This window comes from Mustela lutreola, chromosome 3, assembly GCF_030435805.1.
Source record: "Mustela lutreola isolate mMusLut2 chromosome 3, mMusLut2.pri, whole genome shotgun sequence".
NCBI lineage: Eukaryota > Metazoa > Chordata > Mammalia > Carnivora > Mustelidae > Mustela > Mustela lutreola.
Genome location: NC_081292.1, coordinates 170,443,611 through 170,460,960, shown reverse-complemented (window position 1 = coordinate 170,460,960; position 17,350 = coordinate 170,443,611). Strand labels below are relative to the sequence as shown.

The following is a 17,350-nucleotide window of genomic DNA, read 5'->3' as shown; positions in this document are numbered from 1 at the left end:
GGCGGCGAGGGAAGACGGCGATTCCGCTGAGGAACCTACTTGAGCTGCTGCTGGTTGGCACGTAAAAGCCTGCTGGGGCGCTGGCCTTCCATGGTCCAGGCTCTGAGGAAGGCTGGGGAGGGGATGACCAACTCCGAGGAGGGGGACAAGGTCATGGCCTAGAAAGAAAACAGATATTTCTCCAATGGTTTGAAAAAGTGCTTCAAACAGATACATTGCTTTAGGAAGACACAGACACTACACAGTGACATCTGAGGGAAGAGTGCCTCGAGGAAGGATAAACCCTATTTAAAAAAAAAAACAAAAAACAAAACACAGAGTATCTCTAAAATGAAATCCATCCAGTCACTTCTGTCTTCCTCTTGCAGGAAGCCAGCTTGAGGGATGAGCGAATTTTCCAATGAGCCAAAAGCTCCTTTTAAATATTTCAGGAAGTGAAACTTAGAAATTCATTTCAATGTGAGTATAACTCGCCAAAGCTCTAATGAAAGCCAGGGGTTCACCTTCTGCTGTCTTCAGTGCCAATATAGTTCTTCAAGGTTGGCTGTCAGTGGAATGTTCCAGAATCTTTGGATGCAGCTGCTAGGCCTAAACTTCTGTACTCATTTAGCAGGCTGACAGCTATTTATAGATTGAGACCGTAATATATAAAACAGCCAGTACTCAATTTTTATCTAAAAACAGCAACTCTGTATTTCTTTTGAGAAAAAGAAATGTTCTCATGGCAGTAAGAGGAAGGTTATTTCAGATGCCGCACGCACACAGGAAAATCCAGGACGGACGGCAGGTACTCGCGTTTGTGGGCCTGACAACAGCAGGAATTTCCAAAGCGTTCTGTGCTGTGCTCAGCCCAGCCTTTCCGTCCGGACCCAACACTCTGTCTACAGAGTGTGAGTGTGTAAGAAAAGGATGCAGTATCTAGTTAGACATTCTAGGACACATGTTGTAACAGACATTTAACACAAGGACCACAATGATACAAGAACAATGTAAATAAAGGGGTAAAGTGAATGCTTCACAGATGATCCAACACATGTTTCCCTAAGAAACCAAAATGAACATAAGCCGCAAGTCACTGAGGAGAAATTCAAATGAAAGCGCACAGCATGCCCGTCCGAGTGGGGACACATGACAGCCACAGGGCGAGTGGCAGAAACACACACCAGGGCCGTGTGAGCCGAGCGCACGAGTGCCTGCTGGGTACTTACCACTGAACGTGGCCTACAACACATGCCCTATCAGAAAGACTGTAAGTGAGGGAAAAGGAAATAGAAGAAGGTATTAATATCTCACTGGAAGAAGCCGAGCCACCACTCCCGCGCCACAGGAAGAAGCCTGACCTGGGCCTTGAGCTCTGCCACAGTGGTGTCTTCGGAGATCTCCAGGTCCCCCAGGAAGCGGAGGGAAACCTCCCCGTGCGGGTCGCCGGGAGCATCTACAGAGGACAGAGCCAGACGTCAGAAGGGAGCCTGGACTGCGTCTACTTCCTATTTCTGAAACACACACCATGTTTTGGTATCGCTGATAGCTTTAGTACCAGCTCCCTTCGAGAAACGGGTCCCTGGTGACTTTGGAGGGGAGGAAGCCATGCCTGGGGCGTCAGCCGGCAGGACCATGCCATGGGCACCATGTCCTGGTGTTCTCACTGCAATGGGCTCGAGGAATTTCACATTTGTGCTGTCTGCCTACATTCTTCTTCTCTACATGTGCTCCTTCCTCAGAGAGGCCTTTGCTGGTAGGATGTGGAGTATTCCTAATCTGTCTCCCCCAAAGAACGTCATTCTCCAGTGAGGGCAGGCTGTCTATCCTCTTTGTCTGTCCAGTGCCCGGGTGGCTGCCACACAGTGAACGGCCACGAGAGGTTTATTGACTAAAAGATCTTTGACAGTAAAAAGGACTTTCTACATGTATTTTTAAGAAGGTGAAAACAAAATGTTCTCTTATCTGAAGTTCTATATATCAATGGTGGTAACTAAATTTAAAATTTGGAATAACTTCACTCATATTTGCTCTGTTGATTGCTGGGCACATTGCTAATACACACTAAGAAGTCTGATTAAGTAGGTCAAACGAAAGACCCTCTTCCTGCGTCGTTCTTTTGTCTTAAGGACACCATGAGCTGGCACCACTAGGAAGATACTTTTAGGCAACTCAGGAATGAAAAAATATTTCCCAGATATTGTGATCTAGAAGGACTATCAAAAAATGAACTGTTTCCTTTACTTTTATGGAGAAAGACACAGCTTTTTAAGGTTGTATCCAGTTCTATATGTAACTATTCTATTACCAAAACATTTTTAGAGTTAGTACCTATCTAATGTAACCCAAACAAAAAAACTTAATACTGATTTCATAGGTAATTCAGTATGAAGTATTTTATTGCTCTATACATATAACCCTAACTTCGCAGTAAGGAGATAAAAATGTGACTCACTTACGTTGATTTCAGTACTGAGGCTTAAAAGGTAAAAAGAAATATTAAGTGTGTAATACTCCAAGGCACTAAAGAAGGCTAAATAAGTAAGACCTAATAAACAGAAAAAACATAAAGAATTGGTCCTACCATATTCTCTTTAGTTACAAAGGAAATTAATTTTTTTTAAAAAGATTTTATTTATTAGAGAGCGTGAGCGAGCACAAGCAGGGGGAATGGCAGGCAGAGAGAGAAAGAGAGAGAGGGAGAAGCAGGCTCCCCACTGAGCAGGGAGCCTGATGCGGGACTCGATCCCAGGACCCTGAGACTATGACCTGAGCTAAAGGCAGACACTTAACTGACTGAGCCACCCGGGCACCCTGTGTTTTCTTTATAATGAAGCACAAATCTGTAAAATTACAAACGGCAATTGAGACTCACTGCTAGTGACTTCTTGTTCATCCTGATGTGTGTGTGGAATTCTGTCTGTGGAGAAGCAACTAAGAATAAAACAGCATGTTTGAATCCTGTGTGTCTCCTCAGAAGTCAGAGACGAGGCGAAGCACCCCGGCAGCTGCCCCTGGGGTGTGGCAGTGGAAAGAAGCAGGGGCGGGGTGTGGACTGTGCACAGCCCCCGTGAGGGACCCGCGTCTACTATCAGGCTCAGTACCCGAGTCTGGGATGGGGGGGTGGGGGAGGGTACGCCGCGGGAGGATCTCGCAAGATGTTGTGGACAAATTCTAACGTGCTGCCAGAATAATAAAGACAGTAAGACACAGCACTTGACAGGCTGCAGAGCACTGGATAAAAACAGGATGGAGTTCTTCTACGGAATGAATAGGTTTTGATTTGTCGACCTTACATTTAAGATACAAACTCCATCTGCCTCCCAGAGCAGAAGCAGTCACTGTACTCTCGGGAGGACATGCTGGTGGCTACAGTTCTGTTCTCACCGTGGGTGGAAGCAGGTCTGCAGACCCTACCTGGGGAAGGGGTGCTGTTCATCCGGACCGGACTCTTCCAGTGACCCGTGGGCCCCCCAGGCTGGTACCACCAAACGGGAACCCTCAGGAAACCCTGAAGAATGGAGCATTGCCAACCGCGGTGAGGTACACGGATTAACTATGTTTCTACTTCCACACACACAGAGAAGTATCTTGAGAACAACAAATGTTCCTGAGTTTATTATTTTTCCTTTTGGGGTATATTAACTGCCATATACTATACCTGTTAATTGTTTTTACAATCAAAAGTTTCAGATCATAAAAATTAGTCTTTGGGACGATGGGGACTCAGTGTTCTTTGCTTAGAAGCATCTTTGTAAATACACTTACTTGTAGGATCTTACCACAATCAAAGAAAAGTCTAAACGAATACCAAAGCACTGGACAGAACAAACGATATGAGTATTTTCAGGCCTGCTAAGGGCACCACCCCCAGCACGATGCTCCACTTAGAAGTAGTTTTCAGTCATTAAAATTCCTACAGGAACTTTCTAAAGAAGCAAGAACCTATTGCTGCAAGTTGGATTCCTGTAAAGAAACTTCATGAAATAAACCTGATCTACTAGCCGCTCCCCCCCCAATAGATACACACCATTTCCAGTAGTAAAAACCATGAACCAGCTTCCAGGTCCCTCTAGACCAGTTACATTAGGGGAGGCCGGGACTTTTGACAAACTGATTTCAGCTCTAGAACTTATCCTAGAGATACATACACGCCAAATGGCATATATATGATATTTTGGGTATTATTTGTATCAAGACTGGAAGCCACCTAAATCCTTGAAGACACTGGCTGAATAAATTATGGTACCTACATACAATGGAGTATTCCACAGCCACCGAACAGAGGGAAACAGCTGGATGTGTACGAACACAACATACACATGGACATAAAATATTAATGAAAAAAGCGAGGTACAAAGTAGGTTGTCTAGCAAATAATCTTCTGTGTAAGAAAAAAAATGCACATGTGCAAACACATGTGCTGTGTACACACACACACACACACACACACACACACACACAAAGTGTGCATTACCAAGTACAGACTTCTGAAAGGATCCAGTGGAAATGGGCTGCTTACAGAGGGAGGACCTGAGTGGCTGAGGGATACTTACTTTTCCTGGCCGAGGCTTTCAAACACTTCAAATCTTGTATTATGAATATTACCAACTAAAAAGTTAACTTTAAAGATCATGGAATAAAATATAAATCACGAAGTGATGCAGAAACGTCCGTGTGTGTGCGGGTATGAGGAGATACTCGAGATATAGGAAGTGAATAAAAATAAACAAAGATGTTTGTCAAACAAGGTATAGAATACGATTCCCTTCGGGTGAACTTTAAAAGGGAGACGCACATATTTACATTCTGCACACGAACAGGCAGAACTGTTTTCTGGGAAGGATATGCAAGGGAAAGTAAGTTAATTGTGACTCTTTCTGGAGAGAAAAAAAAATGGGAAAAGCTCTTTTCATTTTATAGCCTGCCACATCTTTTGAATTTCCTAATCATAAGCCAGTGGTTATCTAAGTGCTGGAATCTGGGGTCATTTCTTAACTTCCATCTTTACATGTGTCCACCTTAAGAAGAACCTAATAAAGAACGGTCTTAGGTAGCAGCAATCCGCGGTGTTTATTTCAGAGCAGTGAAATGAGTGTTCTTGTCCGCAGCTCCTGGGGCTACCAGTTCGGTGCAGCTTTCTGGGAAAACAACGTGGCAACACAGAGCGAGCATCTGGTCTTAAAAACGTTCATACCTTATGACCTGTTCATTTTGACTGGAACAATCCTGAGGACGGTTTCCATTTAAGTATTAGGTATAAAAACAAGGCATTTATAACAAGCTAAATTTCTCACGGAGGGGGGTGTATGAATTAAACTGGTAAGTCACATCCTTGATACAATGACTGGTTTTGGATTCTGCAGTCTGTTTAAGGACTGAAATATGAAAAGCAGGAAATAAACTGGTTTATACGACTGATTTTGCAAGAGGGAACTCCGTGAAGACATAAAACACAGCAGCTGTCTGATGAGAGAACTTACCCCAATTCCCAGCATTCTCTTCATGCCTGGCTGTGTCTCCCCACAATGAGAAACATCATCTCAGTTACCAGAAAGCAGTAACTGTTCTTACAAAATGTCAACTCAGAAGCAAGACCTTACCGGAGGAGGAAGTTTTCCTTCAATTAAAAGCAAAGTATCTCCAGAACGTATCGCAACTTCTCTCAGGGCTGCATCCTGGGGAAAGAGAAATTCCTTTATGACTTCTGACAGGAGCAAACAAGACCTCTGGATCTTTTCTTGGACTCCTATGACTCTATGACCCTTTCAAGAAGAAAGAAACAATAAAGCAGGCATCAAGGAGGCAGGAAAGACACTAAGACTATAAGCAGTGGCTCCTTCTGCATTAAATCATAGGGGATGGACTGGAGTATCACAGAGGCTGTGGGGAGAGGGCACGGATGGGACGAGACGCGGAAGACTGAGCTGCAGAGGATGAAATACCAGTTAGGCCCGAAGGCTGGGCTGGATGTGGAAAGCTAGAGGAAATGAGAAGGAATTCTCACGAAAAGAAGAGCAGGGTTAAGGCTGAGTCCAGAATAAGGGGAAGAGCTTAGGAGACGAGACAGACTAGAGCACCAGCTGGGGAGTAACAGGACAGGAAGCTGGATTGGAAGGTCCCAGATGCAAGGGCTGTGAACTAGATGTTAAGGAATTTTTAGCTGCTTTGAAAAAAAGCCGCTCAAGTTTTCTGAGAAGGTGGTTTTTTTTTTTTTTTTTTTTTTAAGATTCTATTTATTTATTTGACAGAGAGAGAGAGAGACACAGCGAGAGAGGGAACACAAGCAGGGGGAGTGGGAGAGGGAGAAGCAGGCTTCCCGCTGAGCAGGGAGCTCGATGCGGGGCTCGATTCCAGGACCTGAGCCGAAGGCAGCCGCTTACTGACTGAGCCACCCAGGCGTGAGAAGGGGTTTTTTAAAGACCAGTCCAGCTGCTACATGCACGATACACTGGAGTGGGGAACACCTGACTTGGGACAGCCACTTGGTGTAATTTATGGAAGAGGACAAAAAAGAAAAGACGAAATCAGCTTGGCCCAACAGCCAGCCGTGGGAAGGGCCAGGGAGGAGTGGAAAAGCCGAGAGCAAAGATGAAGGACCGCAGGGCCAGCAGCATTGTGGGCCAAAAACACAAGGCCGGGAAACACAGCATCTCTGCAAAGGGGTGCAATAAGTTTGCTTTTAGGTGAATTATTTGATACCAATTTAGGAATTAAGAGAGAGGAAAATGCAGAAACCACACAACTAGACACACTCTCTGACCCCAAACCGCATGTCCTGCGGATGGTCTGAGGACCACGTCTGGGCAGTCAGCTTCCCGGCCGAGCCTCAGAGGCGCCTCTCTCCTCTCTATGCTCATTCCCTCGGCCCCAGTCAGCAGAGCGCCCCCCGCCCCCAGGAAGGCCCAGCCCACCTGCCTCATCACCCTTCTGATGCGCGAGGCCACCAGCTGTCACTGAACGGCAGGCACAGCAGGACTTGGGGGAGCATGGCTGACCCCAAGTACCTAAGCTTGCTTCTCCCTGAGCTTCCTCTTGGGACTACCTCTAAGGCCATGGGTTTGACCGGCAAGTGCGACGCTATCTGACCAGAGTCCGACTATCTTGAAATAAAATTGTTCCCAAGACTACCCAGAGAGTTTGGTTGGATCTAGAGATGCAGCTTCGATCAGAGCCTGAGTGACTGGCTGGTAAGATGAATTCTGCCATCATTAACTTACAGAGAAACAGAGATTAAAATATTCAGGTTTCAAAATTCAGACTGTATCTTCACATTGTTTCACAAATGTCTTTTGTTCTCGCAAGTCCTCTGCTTTCTCACGAGGACCTAGTATTTCTAGGGACATACTCTCTTAAGTCAAAAGAGCACTTAACACAGATGTCAGAAATGTTCCCACTAGGCTGAGACCTTCCCTCTGACTTTAGCAAAGACCTACATACAGTGAGGAAGTAGACGGAGACCAGGTACAGATTTTTGTAGCCTAAAATAATGAAAGTTTTCTCTAGAATGTATTCACCAGTGGGGTGAGGGTGAATATCCTGTATGGAACGCAAACACAATCATTTCTAAGAATAAAACGTGTAACAATAATCTTACTCCTTCACATAAAGGCTCTCCAGCTTCGTAACACCAATCCATTTTTCGTAAATGCCATGTGTCTCCTGTGAAGGAATCAAAATCAGCATAAAAAAAATCAAAAATATATTTTAAGAGTTTGTCAGTAATGACCCTCTGGATAAGCAAGTATCAAACGGGATTTGAGCAAATAACTGACTTCTAAATTCTCTCTTCCAAGCAGGAGAAAAATAAAGCGATTCCTTCAATTCGGTTAATTTCCTCTCTATTCCACCAAGATCTGCATACTTGCAAACAGATCAACCCTTGCTACTGTCACATGGCACCGACGTCCTACTTTTATCAGTTACTCGTGCACACATCACACACGAATACAGATACTGTCCATCTAGGTACAGACTCTCTTCTAAAATCATTATGAAGTTGTTTTATTTCACGGTTTTGGTTGAAAGTATAGGCCAGTATCTCTTACCAACTGATAATGTGTACCACCAAACTGTTCTCATCCACTTACCGGTTAATCTAACAAAAACCAGTGTTTCTGAAATAGCATTTTAATGAAGTTGGTATAAACAAGAATTTATGAATGTTAAATAGTCTTTAATTAGATTTCTCTCAATATGCTTGCTGTACTGATGAAATGTGAAATTTTTTGAGGCAGACAGGGAAGCTGAATAGAGTAAAAGTTGGAAATCCTGATAAAAAAAAAAAGCAATGTTTTAGAAACAGTCAGCTGTCCCACCCACCAGAAGCTAGAGCCAAAGGAGTAAACACGGATCTAATACTGAACCTCCAGATGCCACAAGTCTTTAATTCTTACCATACTGTTCTTTGCAGATCCTCTCCTACCATTAGTTCTAGTTTTAAATACAGTAAGAAGTATACTTAATCTAAGTGTGTTTTTTCTTCAAGATTTTATTTATTCGAGAGGGAGCAGCACAAGCAGGGGAGAAGCAGTGGGAGGAAGAGCAGACTCCCCGCTGAGCAGGGAGCCCAACTTGAGGCTTGATCCCAGGACCCTGAGATCACAACCTGAGCTGAAGGCAGACGCTATAGCCAACTGAGCCACCCAGGCACCCCTCTGTGTTTAAAAAACCAAACAAGGGCGCCTGGGTGGCTCAGTGGGTTAAGCCGCTGCCTTCGGCTCAGGTCATGATCTCGGGGTCCTAGGATCGAGTCCCGCATCAGGCTCTCTGCTCAGCAGGGAGCCTGCTTCCCTCTCTCTCTCTCTCTCTCTGCCTGCCTCTCCATCTACTTGTGATTTCTCTCTGTGAAATAAATAAATAAAATCTTTAAAAAACCAAACAAACCCCAATAGGTTAAAAGGTTTCTCCTCAGCAGGTCTGAGGATTGCCAACGCCCTAACAAGAGCAGCGGGATGCCCCGGGAGCACTTTCACATGACCCCCCCGGGGAGCTACTTCAAAGATAACCTGGATTTATTTTTTCATTTGTATTACATTTCCTAATGTACACCACAAAAATTCTGGCATGAAACACAAGGCACTGAAACTCTGAATCAATGAGGTTAAAAAGAAAAAAAAAATCAGTGAAGGGCCTGGGTGATTCCAGAGGGCATCAATCCTGTTTGCTCTTCTGGGCCTGTGCTGGAGCCTGTCAAGCTTCTCTGTCCTCACAGCGGCTAAGCCACAGCTGGCTTTCTGTTAGCTCGAACAGCGGAGCCAGGAGAAGGCACTACGTGCATGACGAAGCTGGAGGAAAGCATGTCCGAGGGGCTGTCATCAGGCTTACAGATGACTTACTATGAGGACACAGATAAGTGACTTTGTCATCTGAAACTTACCTGGCAGGCCAGACTTCTCCAGCAGGAGCTTTAAACACTGTTCAAAAAGAGAGAAAAACCACATTCAGTTCTCTGTTTCTGAGATTCAGCACTGGGAGAGATGCCCCTGTTGGACCCTGGGCATGTCTGTCTGATCATATTCAGTCATTGCTGGAGGGACGAGGGTATGTCAGCTCAGGTGACGTAAGGGAGCTCTGCTTCCTAAGAGCTAGGTGGGGCCAGCCAGGAGAGGAAAAAGTTGCTGGTGTCTGTATCTGAGGCTTAGACTCTGCTCATCCGCGAGCAGGCCTGCAGCATGAGCGTCCGCTTGTGAGGACCAGCGCTGGGGTCTGGGCCGGATATGACTGATTAGGCCGATTTCCTAGATACATATTGAACCCTGAATCCTATAAAAGATCAGCCTTTACACAGCACCCAAGAGATACAACTGGTCCTCTATGAACTCACAAAAAGAGATCCGTGCAGGCGGTGCGACATGATTAACAGAAGTTTAAACAGCAGTAATAAAAATCAGAAACTCCCAACTTCCTTGGGGGAAAAACCTACTCTTTCGCCTACCTATAAATTCACAGCAAGAGTAAATAAGACTTGAACTACACTACGCTAGCAGAGAAGGAAGCAAGGATAAGGAGGATTACTACTGTACTGCTTGGAATAAGAAAGAGAGCAAAGACCAAAATGTCCACGAACAGGAACTCTTAAATAAACTATGAGAGGTCTTAAAACAAAGGATAAAATAGATTCACACACACTGGTTTTAAAAGACCTTCACAAATTCGAAGGGAAACAAAGTTCTAGTGTCATACACGCAGCGTGATCCCATTTATGATTTAAAAGAAACTGTACGAACAAGTCCAGCTCATCTGTCCCTGTGGAGCACATCAACGGTCTAGAAGGACTCGCGCTCGCTGGGGTGGTCAGGTCACGCCGTGCCAATACCACGGAGACGTCCGGCTGGGCACTAGGGTAGGCTGTGGCCAAGGAGGATTTTTATCCATATGCTCCCCACAATGGGGTTTAAAGAATAAGCCCAGGATTACTTGTATGATTAAGGATAAAAGAGACTTTAAAATATTCCTGAAGATTATTTAGAGAAGGACAGCAGTGAGAGCCCAATCCAGTAAGACACAGGGACTGGGCGCACGGCGGCGGCCGCACCCAACTTCTGCAACTTAAGAAAAGCGAACGGGTGGACGTTCACTTCAGCCGACATGGCCCAGCGGGGCGAGCACTCATGACCTCTGAGAGACACAGGGAAGCACAGGAGGCCTGGGAGCACAGGGAAGGGACCGCTCAACGTCCCTGTAAGAATAGACCTTGGGGAAATGCAGGCTGGAAAGAAAAAGATCTGTCGGGAAGCTGCTAGAATAACCCGGAGGAGAGGTGCCCAGGGTATAGCAGTGGAGGGAATGAGATGTGGTCAGATCCTAGACAAATCATGACGGGAGAACCGAAAGGATTTCCCGAAAGCCTGGATGTGAAACACAAAAGCACCGAGGGTGACCCCCAGGTGTTCTGGCCTGAGCAAGCAGAGGAATGGAGGTGCCACCACCGACTGACAAGGAGGGAAACGGAGGTGCGTGTGAGAGAGGACAGGGGTCACACAGCAGAGGGACGGCTATCAGACAACCAAGCAGGTCCCACAAGCAGAGCGCCAGGCCGAGGTCCAGTCGACTGGAGAGAAGAGCACAGAGCAAACTGCGGGGGGGTGGGCTGTGCGGTGGGGGGAGACCGGGAGGAGCTGCGGTCCTCCAAGCCAAGTGACAGCGGCGTTTCTAGGCTCAGAGAGGCACCGATCGCCTCAGAGGCCACGGAGAGCGGGAAGAGGACAACTGAGAACTGCTCATGGGACCCAGCCACATGGAGGGGAGTGAGTGTGCCCCCATTGGGCTTCAGAGCAGACAGACAGACAGACACATCGCTCCTCTGAAAAGTTCTGCGGCCTCCCTTCTCTGACATGAATAGCACCAAAAAGTTAAAAGCTAAATGAAAAACTAAAAATATTTATGGCAGGTAACAAGTTAAAAAAATTTTTTTTTTAAATGTTTTGCCGTGGACAATTGCAAACACGTGCAGAGAGGGCGGTAAATGTGAGCCGACGGTGCCCATCACCCAACCTCCGTGACTGCCGCAGCCTTTCGCGTGCGCCACAGCCTCACCCATTTCCTGTCCCGCCCCCTGCCCTCCAGGGCCTCAGAGGCAAGAATGTCCCCTATCTTATCATTTATTAATAGTTAATACTCATCTCTAAAAGATGAACATTTTTTAAAAAAACATAAGCCTCAAACAATTATGAAAAACTCAAGAAATCCTTAATAACAAATACCCAGTTGGTGGTCACATTCCTTTTTTTCTTTTAAAGTAATCCCTATGCCGGACATGGGGCTCGAACTCACAACTCCCATATCAAGTCACACGCCCTACCGACTGAACCAGCTAGGCCCCCACATTCCCTTAGTTCTCTTACACTGTAACTAAGGTTTTCCTGGTTTGTAACAAGAGCCAAATGAAGTGCACACACCGCACTCGCTCCTCCTGTCTCCTGAGTCCCTTCAGGACCATGCAGATGGTGGCCCGTGCTGCGGTGACACGTCCCCTCTGTCCCCTATGCTTCTTAGAAACTGATCCTCACATCTGGGAGCACAGGTCCACTGAGCCTTGTTTTGTGTTGGCAATGGTTACTCTTTTCAGAAAGTCAGCAGTCTTTCAGGATCATTGTTCAGATCCATTAATTCATTAGGAGTTAAAATAGCTGACAGCCTAAAATTCTCATTTATCAGCTAATATGTATCTATAAAAACACCTTCTCGTTACCTATACCTGCAATATAGCTTCCAAAAGAAAGGCAGGATAAATGCCTGACCCTCTCCTTTCGGTTCCCCAGCTTTCGCTCTGTGTAACCAATGACGATGGTCTTTTTAGGATCATTTATGAACTCGTGCAAAAGCCTCTTCAAGTTGGTTCCTGGCTTTCTCTGTGGACCCCCGCTATCTTTGCTGGCTTTACTGCTTCTGTCAGGACAAAATGTTCCAGGCTCACTGACCTGTTCCTGACCTAGATACGGACCCAGACGCCACTCCAAGAAGCCCTGATTCCTTCCAGTAGGAAACGGTATTTAGCAACCACAACCACAGTCTGGGTGCTGGGGTGCTTGCTGCCACCAGGCTGGTCACTGTGTCTGAGCTGTTTCAGGGGGCAGAGCTAGAAAAAATTTTAAAAGCAAACAACCAAGTTCATTCTGCCTCTTCTGATTCAAATTCAGGAGTACAGGCTCTACTCAACTATACCACTGTGTATTTTCCAACACTGAAAGTCGTAATTATCTGTGACACTAACATAACTGTTACGACATACGCACATGTGCTCACAGACACACACACACATTTGTGCCCAGGTGTGTGATTATGCACTTATATAACCTAAAAACACCAGCAGGAGATATGCCAAAATGTTAAAATTAGCAGGATACAGGATAATGAGAGGCTTTCATTCCCCCCCCCCCTTTTTTTTCATTTTTCCTTTTAATCCACTTCTACAGAACCCAAATTTCTGTAAGTATTACCGATAACCAGAAAAGAAAAAGATAATCTTATTTTAAAAATTTGGGTTCGTTCACCAGTTTTCAAGTTCTCCAAACTACTCTTTTAGTGAATGGACAGAATTCTCTAAAGTATACTGTGGGAACCCTAGGACCTCAAAATGCGAACAGGGTTACCATGGCTCCCCAGACCAAATGCCCACAGATCTCTCCCCACAGCAGGAAGTAGAATTACTTACGTCTCCCACAGACATTGTTGCTTCTACTATGATCTCCATCTCTGTACCCGGCTGAACATCACTTCCCACAGTGAAAAACAGGAACAGCTAAGATCAATGAATGCAATTTAATCTAAATTTTAAAATTCTACAAATGTATTATCTGCTTCCAAAAAAGAAAAGATAATGGTCCATGAAATTTTAATAAAAATCTCCTTTCATAAAAAAACAAAGACGGTGGTTAATTTAATGTTGCAATTTAAACAACAATTCTGATGACCCGGAAATGTAAGATGCTTCACACCAGTGTTCTCACCCGCACAGGTGTTACATCATTGTTCTTCTCTCACAGATACTATTTATTCCACTGTGATCTTTGTTTCTTTCTTGGTCATTCCTCAAAGGGATCTGCTACACGCTGTGAGCATGAACTGGGCTTTTGCTCTGGGTCATTTGGCTGTGATCTGATTTTCTGTCCAGCGAATCGGATCGCTTGTGAGCTCAGCTCCCGATAGCCCTCCCTGTCCTTTCGAACTCTGTCTCAGCTGTCATATTTTCCTACCAGCTTGTCATGCACTCCTAGGTGGTCAAGTTCAGGGGAAGAACAGATTAGAGAGGAGGTAGCTGGGAAACGAATGAAGTGGATCCAGGAACCACAGGGATCCTGACAGGAGTCCAGCTTCCCTCGAAACAGTCTTACCAGAAAGGACACCGTGACTTTTGGATGGTAATGAAACTTTATTAAATAGGCAGGCCTTCTGGCAGAGGTTGACCTAATACTTTATGCAGAGAACGAGGACTGATTAAAAACAAAGGCAGAGAGTAATTCAGTCCAGAATCAGTATACTCTATTTCACTAACTTTAAGATGCTGCTGGTTGTTTCTCATCACTTTCTGTGCCACTGAGAGAGAAACCGTGCCAGCTACAGTCACAGATGCCACAGATGAAGAGGGACGCCGGCCTCGCAGATGGTAAAATGTGGGGAAAAGGGGTGCTTTTTAGAATTTATGAAACAGGTGGTTCAAACAAGGTGGCCACTCAATTTTAAAGGTCCCCCTTAACCACAAAATTCTTACAGGAAAAGAACCTTATGAGTATGCTCTGACACTAGTATTTTTTATTTAAACACAAAGGACTAGATAGTTCTTTGTATGCCTAACATACAAGGTGTCATTTAAGAAAGAAAAAAAAACTTCTAAGGGAAATGATTACTGGTGCAGTAGTTATGGTGGGAATGATGAGATTAAGGACTTCTGATTCTGGGAAGGGCGGTTTCACTCTGTCAGGTGACCCTCCATTACCTGAGATGAGGTTGGCGCTTTTCCAGGACACAGTCCCAGGGAACTCCCCATCTTCAGTTCCGCTTCCTTCAAAGTGTAACTGTCCGGCACTACAAAGAATTCGGAGAACAGGATGAATGTTATTAATTCCTACCTCCAGGAATATACTGAAAACGTACACGAAATAATCCACTGAAGTCAGCCTTCCTTTGAAAATTAAAAACGTCAAGAAAGAAAGAACAGGAGACATGCTCCATGCAAAAGGATGACCTGCATTACAGCTCCGATTTTCCATTTCCAAACTCTAGAATATATTCTTCCTCTCTGTACAACAAGGCTAAGGAATAAGAGGCGGCTATGAAGGTTCGAGATTCATACTTTATAAACATCAAAGAGCCACTGTTTGCATGGATTAAAAGCTAGATATTCCGAATTGATTCATGAGCGGTGGACCCGCCTCCTGCATGCTCAAAGCTGCCGCGGTGACCATCACTTAACTAAGTCTAATGACAGGAGGCGTCACAGAGGTGAGAACAGTCTATTCCGCGGCTGTTATCACAATAACATGAGCAGCGCAAGCGCTCTGACTTAATCTAGAAAGACGTAACTCGATCAAAACAACTGCCTAAAATGAGAATCAGCTCATCAGAAAAGGTGTTTTCCTTTCAAACAGAAGGGTTTGAATTTCTGGTTAAGATTTTCCATAATACGTGAAGGCTGCCCTGGGATGACAGTAAGTCCAGCAAGTTAGTTTCTAAAAGGCGACTGAAGGATATTAGGTGCCGGAAGCCATCATTTGAATAAGAAAGATCGATGGTGTGAGAGTATCCGTTTTTGGAGGCTACCATGAAGATTTACCTGGACAAAGTAGCTTCCCATTTCTGTCGATAGGTCTCAAACAGCTGTTCTCAGCTACAAATAAAAAGAAGCTGGTTAGTGCACCAGAACAACTAAAGAGAGATGCTCTACTGTGTTCATTAGGAAAGCTACAATGAGTGACAAAACAAAAACCCCCAAGTACAGGCAGTCTTCAGCTTGCACAGGAGCTCAGGGCCACGAGAAGGCCGGGGAGTCCCCAAGAGGACACTGCTGCTGTCCACGGACCTCTCGACATTGTTTTTTTTTAAAAAGATTTTATTTATTTATTTGACAGACAGAGATCACAAGTAGGCAGAGAGGCAGGCAGAGAGAGAGAGAGGAAAAAGCAAGCTCCCTGCTGAACAGAGAGCCTGATGAGGGGCTCGACGATCCCAGGACCCTAGGACCATGACCTGAGCCGAAGGCAGAGGCTTAACCCACTGAGCCACCCAGGCGCCCGGACCTCTCGACATTGTTGTCACAACAGTTAAATCTCTGCAGTTATATGTGTACAGTGAAATTTAAAAAATAGTAGAATTAATATTTACACTGCAAGTTAAAGCACTAGAAACATTGAGAATTTTTTTTTTCTTTTGGTAAAAAACATCAAGACTCGTTTACACAGGGCTTGCTTCTTGGTGTGGAGCTCACAATTTGGAGTGAGCATCTTCTCTATCCCTGAGTGAACCATCATCCTCTCGGTTGGCTCTGCTTCCAGAATTTCCTATTTTGTGCTTTCAACCTCATGAAGGGTCTGCAGGGCGCTCCTTCGATGGGAAGGCTCCTGGCAATATCGTCTCTCGAGTGACAGCAGTGCCAACGTTCCCACAGCCGGTGATTTCCTGTAGCCCTCTGCAGACTTTCTTTGCTGCACCTTCACCTTCAGGAAGCGATTCGCTTAGCCTCGACAGCAAGACATCACATAGGCTTACCATGGGAGAAAGGGAACAGACCATTCCCTCTGCTGTGCTGAAATGAATACCAGACACTTCAGAGGGAGGTAACTGGTCCCTGATCCTGATGCACACCTGCTATTTAGGTAGTGACCTGCGGAAAGGAGAGTCAGTAGCAAAGTTTGCACTTCTGCAATGACTCCGTTCGCGTCCAGTGTAGCGGACACTGGAACCATGCTGTCGGCTGGCTGACGTTATGTAATGAGCCCTGGTAACTGAAATTCGTGCAGACTGCCTCTGTGTGAAATAGGTCAGGTGGTTTTTAAGCTTATTAAATGGATTAGGGCCAGTGGGCCCTATTCTTGCAGGTGTGAAGATGCTGGCTTTTTGGGAAGGAGCACTCTGGGTTTTGAGTCACTTGCCAAAAGGAGAATGGTTTGGAGGGGGACAAGAGTGAAAGAAGGGAGACCTGTTTCACGGGAAGATGATAAACTGCTCATTTTAATAAACTATACGCTTTTAATCAATTTGAGGTATAAGTTGCAATACAACATGTCCTAAGTGTATGGAGTCTGAGCTAAACACTGAGCAACCACCAGCAAACCCAAGATGGGATTTGCATCACCCCCCAAAATTCCCTCATGCTGCTCTGCAGGCCACCTCCCCCTGCTATCCAGTCTTCCGTCCCTGTAACCAAAGCACAGGTTTTCCGTTTCGAAAATTTCACATAAATGGAGTCATGAGAGTATGTGCTCCTTTGTGTCCAGCTTCTGCGCTGCACTGTTTGAGAGTCACCTGGGTTTTGCAGGGGGTGGCAGTTCGAAGCTCGTGTTGAGGACCTGCATCCTGTTATTAGGATGCAACACAATTTGCTCACCCATCCACTGGCTTGTGGACTTTTGGACTGTAGCCACCTTTTCATTATGAATATTTACGGAGAGTATTTGTAAGGATGTGCTTTCATTTTTCTTGGGTAAGCACCCGGGATGGGTAAAGTGAATGTTTAAATTCCTAACAAGCAAGCTAGCTCTTCACCGAAGTTACTGGCATCTTGCACTCACAGCGGTAGTGCATGGGGGCTGCTGCATGTCTTCGGTAAAGCTTGGTTTTGTGGGTCCTTTAACGCTAACCGTCCCACTGGGACAGCTCATCAATTTCATAGTTAATGACACTAAGCATCTTTCCTGTGCTTATGGGTCATCAA

General features: G+C 45.3%; 1 protein-coding gene across 11 annotated transcripts in view; it reads right to left on the bottom strand.

Moving 5' to 3' along the window:
* USP40 (ubiquitin specific peptidase 40) overlaps positions 1–17,350 on the bottom strand; it is a 76,552-nt gene that overhangs the window by 10,523 nt on the left and 48,679 nt on the right. For 7 of the 11 annotated variants that reach the window (XM_059167666.1, XM_059167667.1, XM_059167665.1 and 4 more), the window contains 9 exons: positions 15,254–15,307; positions 14,417–14,505; positions 13,136–13,222; positions 9,359–9,395; positions 7,577–7,641; positions 5,583–5,657; positions 3,397–3,490; positions 1,341–1,435; positions 40–158 (listed from right to left, as the gene is read on the bottom strand). In XM_059167666.1, coding sequence (XP_059023649.1) covers positions 40–158; positions 1,341–1,435; positions 3,397–3,490; positions 5,583–5,657; positions 7,577–7,641; positions 9,359–9,395; positions 13,136–13,222; positions 14,417–14,505; positions 15,254–15,307 — 715 coding nt within the window. Of the gene's footprint in view, positions 1–39; positions 159–1,208; positions 1,248–1,340; positions 1,436–3,396; positions 3,491–5,582; positions 5,658–7,576; positions 7,642–9,358; positions 9,396–13,135; positions 13,223–14,416; positions 14,506–15,253; positions 15,308–17,350 lie in introns of those variants that run through there. The other 4 variants (XM_059167670.1, XR_009351974.1, XR_009351975.1 and 1 more) reach the window with 4 other exon arrangements.